The sequence below is a fragment of the Triticum urartu genome, chromosome 4 (assembly GCF_003073215.2).
Source record: "Triticum urartu cultivar G1812 chromosome 4, Tu2.1, whole genome shotgun sequence".
Taxonomy (NCBI): domain Eukaryota; kingdom Viridiplantae; phylum Streptophyta; class Magnoliopsida; order Poales; family Poaceae; genus Triticum; species Triticum urartu.
Genome location: NC_053025.1, coordinates 575,913,642 through 575,919,867, shown reverse-complemented (window position 1 = coordinate 575,919,867; position 6,226 = coordinate 575,913,642). Strand labels below are relative to the sequence as shown.

Sequence of the window (6,226 nt, the reverse complement as noted above, 5' to 3'; positions counted from 1 at the left end):
TATGCCACTTGTCACCACCAGAAGAAATGGAGGTAACTTCTGCAAGGGGTGCCCCTCAATTAGTAATTCCGCCTCCTCGTCCTCCTTCCTCTATGTAAAGAAGTACTCGCTTCAAACTGAAAACATGGCTCTAAATTTTTACATCTTTCTCCAAAAGCAAGGCTCATAGTCATTTGTACCAATTAGGGTATCTTCAATGTGGATCACCCAATTGCCTGCAAAATGACCGGATTGGGCCGCACAAACACTTTTATGTCTCCAACACGGAATACCAAATTGGGCCGGATCATTCTGAACATATGAAATTCCACAAGTGGGGCCCAAAACCAAGAGCACTCTCATGGAGTCCGGACATCCGCTACTCTAGACTCTGATATCCCTGACCCATCCTAGAAACCTTATCCCGCCTTCAGTTCTAGAACCCACCACGCATTCACAACAGATTGGCCGTTCGTCCACCTACCTGCATTCACGCTGGTGTGGTAATCAAGAAGCCAACTTTGGTTGCTCGCATTCACACCTTCGCCCCTCCGACTGCCTTGGATATTTAAAGACCAAGGTTACATCGATAATTAATCATACCACAACAGTGGATAGTCGAAGCTTTTATATGTTCAATCAACCACTATTAACATTGTTACCAAAGAAGGATGGTGCTTCCGACATTAGGGATATCTGTCCCATTAGCATGATTCATGGCCTTGCGGAGATTTTTTTTTCCAAAGACCTCACACTGCGGGTTGGTCCCATGTTGAATATGCTTATTACGGTGAACCAAAGTGCCTTTATCCGAGGGCGGTTGATTCATGATAACTATATGCTTGTCAACCAATCTATAAAAAAATTCCATAATCTCAAGGTCCCCTCATCTTTCTCAAATCGGATACTGCACACCTTTGATTCAGTTGTGTTGCCTTTTTTGCTACAAGTCATAAAGAAGAGGGGATTTAGCCAGAACTGGTGCTTGTGGGTATCTTTGCGCCTCACCTCGGCAAGTTATAAAGCGCTGATCAATGACAGTCTGGTGAATGTATTTGGCACGCGCGGGGGTTGAGGTAGGGAGACCCCTATCCCCTCTTATTCCTCCTGATCATGGATGTCCTTGATGCTATGGTGGATAAGACGGAGGTGGCTGGGTTGTTAGAACCCCTTGATAGATGGGGAGTGGTGCCGCATGCTATCGCTTTACACGGATATGTCCCATTTTTCTCAAACCCAAAGAAGTGTGAGCTATTCGTGATGAAGGAGATTCTGGCGTTGTTTGGTGATGCTTCTGGGCTTATAGCTAATCTTCAAAAATGTGTGATCTCGCCATGAGATGCAAGGGTGTCGATTTGGAGCTATTCGTGCCATCTCTTCTATGTTGGGTGGCCCAGTTTTTGTGCACTTATCTGGGCTCCTTCTAACCGGTGGCCTTCACTAAAGCGGATCTGCAACCTCTTGTTGATCATGTGGCAGATAGATGGGCGACTTGGAAGACCTCGATGCTGCTTACGACTGGCAGGCTGACTTTGATCAAGGTGATGCTTACGACTATTAGTATTTATCACATGTTCTCTCTCAATCTCCCTTCATGGGTTTTCAAGGCCATCACAAAGATTTCTCGGATTTTTTTCTAGAGAGTTTCCGACGAGGCGAAGGGTGGCACTTTTTGGTGGCATAGGAGCAAATTTGCAAGCCTCCGCGGTTTGGCGGGCTCGGTGCTTATCACTTGGATTTTCTTAACAACACTTTATAAATGCAGTGGTTATGGCTTCAGAGGACGGGTCTACTAAGGGCGTGATATGGCCTTTCTCTAGTGGTATCTAGAGAGGTCACACAATTATTCCTCGTTGCGTCGAAGTGTTCGATAGGAAGGGGCGGGCGAGTGACTTCTGGCACGGCAAGTGGATCGAGGGACGGAGTCCGTTCAATATTGCTCCCAAATTGTACCCATTTATCGAGGCTAGAGGAGGGAAGAGGAGAACTGTGGCAAAAGCTTTGGTGGATAATAAGTAGATTTGGTGACATTCGTGGAATGCTATTGATAGAGGCGACCATCGAGTTCATGGATCTTTGGTGACAAATATAGCAAGCGCCATCACTGAACAATGAGGAGGATTGTTTCTCATGGAGACTCATGGCGGATTGAGCTTATTCGGCCAGTTTGGCCTATGAGGCCTATTTTCACGACACTGAGCTTGCGGAGTACACCAACCTCCTGTGGAAAACGAGGCTCCTCCCAACCAAAGGTCATTCACTTGGCTGGTTATGAGGAATTGTTGTTGGATGACGGACCGCCTCTAAAACCGTGGTATGCAGCATCGTCCTTGCTGCACATGTTGTGAACAGGCGCTCGACGCGTTTGATCATATTTTGGCGTGGTGTTCGTTTGCGTGGCAGTTTTGGTTTCTTTTCCTATATAGCTTTGGGCTTCGACGGATGACTCCTAACATGGATGCCAAAGTCAAAGAATGGTGGTGCTCGATGGATAGGAGAATTCCATAGGTTAGTGCCAAGGAGAAGGCGATGATTATGGTTGCCGGTCTTTGCAACCTTTGGCTGAAGCGCAAAGCTACAGTTCTTGAAGGAAAATCGATATCTGTTCAGAGGGTGGTCGTGCTTGCGATGGAATAGCACTTGTGATGAAAAAAGGCTAGACAGGCAGTGGCCAAGATTAGGGAGGAGTATGCCTTGTTCACGCGTTTGTTTGTGACAATGATGGTGTGGTATAACAAGAGTATGTTCTTGTTTTACCATTGCTTGTATCTGACCCCTTTCTCTCTTAATGGAAATGACAGGCACCGACGTAATCTTGTGTTGGCTGTGTTCTTCCCAAGAAAAACATATTAGGCATTTCAACTATTACAGTGAGCCAAGCGTCGTGCCGAGGCGTGCCCCGTCCTCCGGTTAATTTAGATTTTTTTTGTAAAGGAGGATCCCCGACCTATGCATCAAAATGAAGCATGCAACCATATTATTAAATATAGATTCTGCACGCTGATGAACGACTAGTAAGACCCTGTTTGGACTGGATGTGTTTTTGTGTGATGCCCAGTATTTAGTTCAAACTTGAGTTAAAATACCGTGGAGCACACATTTTACACTCAATCCAAGCAGGGCCTAAGGGCTTTCAGGCGCACAGCGAAAATCGTGCAAAGCCTTCTCATGCAGCAAAGCGGGAAAACATCCTCTGCATGACAAGCTAACATGACCTGATGCCGGTACTCTTTAAACAAGGGAGAGTGCCAGTTTGCTGGACAAATAGCCTCGAGGGACCATCTTATGGAGTACTTCCTCCGATCCAAAATAAGTGTTATGGTTTTACTTTAAATTTTAAAGTTTGAACTAAAACCACGACAATTATTTTGGAAGGGAGTACTAGATAACAAGCTAACATGAATACAGGTCACTATGCTTCTGTCAAATAGCCTGCAAAACAGATCGCGCCCTCACGCAGAAGCACCGCCTCTACAACAACTTAAATTTTAAAGTTTGAACTAAAACCACGACAATTATTTTGGAAGGGAGTACTAGATAAGCTAACATGAATACAGGTCACTATACTTCTGTCAAATAGCCTGCAAAACAGATCGCGCCCTCACGCAGAAGCACCGCCTCTACAGCAACTAAACCAAAAGGTCACACTGCTGCGCAGAAATGGAGTACAGTGTTATTTTTGTACCTTAGGTAAGTCAACATCTGAAGTATAAAATTATTGCTATCAGCATGCAAGGTGATAAGTTTACAGATAAGTACACCAGTTGCAGGCAAGCTCTGGTTTATTGTCTCCAACACCTGACAGCCTACAACTAAATTTGAGGCATGACAACAACAGAACAGAGGAACTCATTTCATTTGTATAAACAACATTCATGTACAATAGACACAAACAACTAATTCAAGCCCGGGAGTGGCAATATCCCCATAGCACTGCTTACTCTAATGAAAAGGAAAACTGAGTAAAGAGCAATGAGGCCAACCCCAAGCGTCTTGTTAGGCCGCATGCCGCTCCGTGGCAGCGTGACAAGCGCCCAGACCAATCCAGCAACCAGGAAGCTCATCGTGTAAATAAGAGAGCGGTCCTGTGGAAGAACGTAAGAGTTGGGTGCTGTTGACCAAGCTCCAAGCAGCATTGATATTCCTAAGCCGGCAAGTGTGTTGAACATAGGCCCTGCATAACAGCCAGACATAGCAATCTGTACACCGTCTCCTCCATTCATTGCCAAGGCCACATTTGACATCAAGTCACCCATCGAATTGCCCCATGCTAGCACCGTTAAGCCAAGGATTGAAGGATTAATCCCAAGTATCACCCCAAATGCAACCAACAGTGCAACCAGCTCATTGGCAATGATGTAGAACCAAACGATGCTCATCACAAACCCTCCAAACACCCATGGGAGTAAGTATCTCCTTGGAGGGCGGTCGGGACTGGTGAATGTAAAAGCAAGACCTGCAAGTGCAATCCCAAAAATACCAGCTATCACATATGCTGCTACCCTGGCACCCGTGGATACTCCATCCTGGCTGTTCCACAGAAATGCTAAGAGTAGAGGTGCCAAGCCAGCACTGGCAACAGCATATTCTTGTGACCAGCGGTCTTCCTCAACTATTGGAATCGTCAACTTTCTTGGTATTGTCAAGGGTAGCTCCAAAAACAGAAACATTTTGGAGTAGTTAAGCGTGGACGTATCCACTCTGCCTTCTTCATTCCAACCCCACAAAGGCCTGTCAGGCGAACCATCTCTCCCCTGATTTGAGTAGATAGCCACATGAGAAGCCCACATCCACTGCGGCAATGATGTGTTTACCTGGGCCGCCTCATCACTTGTATCCTCCTCAAGAAGTGAACTGTACACAGAATCATCCTCCTCTAGCCCGTGTGAGAAGATACTTCCCCTCACAGGAAGCAATGGTGTGACTACATCAAACTTCAGCATCCGTGCGTGCTTCCTTAATAACTCATTTGCGGCCACCACAAATGCATAAACCACATAAATCGATACAAACAGCATAGCTCCCCAAACGGTCACCTTCCCGACAATCAACATAATAGACAGTGCCACCAAAGTGATCAGGAAGAATCCAACATCCCTCACAAAGCACCTCCAATCAATCTGCACATTCTTCTCCGCGACGGACAATGACACTGCCCCAACAACAACGCAGGTAACAAACACCGCTCCGCCCAGCACGCTGTTCAGCCCCACATCCCCGGCGCCAGACCCCATAAACGCTGCAATACTGGCAAACACATCAGGAGCACCATTACCAAAGGGGAGCAAGGTAACACCAGCCACGGTCGGCGGGAGCCGCAGCAGGGCGGACATCTTCTCGAGGCTGCAGCAGAAGTAGTCCGCGGCCGTGTTACCGAGCATGTAGAACAGCGCCGCCAGGCACACGGCCAGGACGGCATAGCCAAGCAGCCTGAACCTCTCGCACCGACAGTAAAAGAAATCCAGGTAGTCGACGAACCCGCCGGAGCTGCACTGCGGGTGCGCTCGGAGGAACTCGCACTGGGACCCGAAACCCTCGTGGCGCGCGATGCCGGCGCACGCGGTGGAGGGGTTCTCCAGCTGCTCGCCGTTCAGGCCGGTGACCTCCGAGAGGTTCCCGCCTCTGGACGCGGCGGGGCTGGCGGGATCGGCGCCGGAGAGGAGCCCGCGGCGGAGCGGGCGCGAATCGGAGCCCGGGAGCCGCGGACGGTTCCCATCCGGGCGGGTGTAGAGGAAGAGGAGGAACAGCACCAGGGAGGCCGCGGCGATGGGCCTAATCCGGCGGGGATGCGGCGGCCGCGAGGCCATCGTGTACGGCGAGGTCACGGGCTGGAGTTTCGGGCGGCTGGCATGCCGAATCTGAGGGGAGGGTTGGGGAATTTGGCGTGCTTCCGGGGGATCCGGGGTTAGGGTTTGGTCGTCGGAGCGCGTGGTTTGGGAATTGGGGATTGACGACGATGTGGGGAAGGAGACGGCGTGTTGCCCCGGTCGCGTGCCGCGCCAAGAAGCAAACGGAACGGTCGTTGTTAAGTGGGCCGGATTGGATTAGGCCTCGATCTCCTTGGGCTACCCGTTTCCTGACAGAGCCGCCTCGGCTTTTAGAAACACTAACTTTTTGAACTTTCTCAAAAAAAAACCTAACTTTTTTGGATTGTCTCAAAAAAAAGTATTTTTTTTATAAATACTATTTTTTAGAAAAAATAACTCTTTTGGAGATTTATCAAAAAAACTAACTTTTTTGGAAATTC

General features: G+C 48.3%; 1 protein-coding gene across 1 annotated transcript; it reads right to left on the bottom strand.

Annotated features, from left to right (window-relative positions):
- Positions 1-3,682: 3,682 nt before the first annotated feature.
- LOC125552822 (cation/calcium exchanger 4) lies at positions 3,683-5,970 on the bottom strand. The gene has a single exon (XM_048716511.1). It carries the CDS (start codon positions 5,784-5,786, stop codon positions 3,876-3,878), a length of 1,911 nt encoding a protein of 636 aa, XP_048572468.1. The 5' UTR covers positions 5,787-5,970; the 3' UTR covers positions 3,683-3,875.
- Positions 5,971-6,226: the final 256 nt, after the last annotated feature.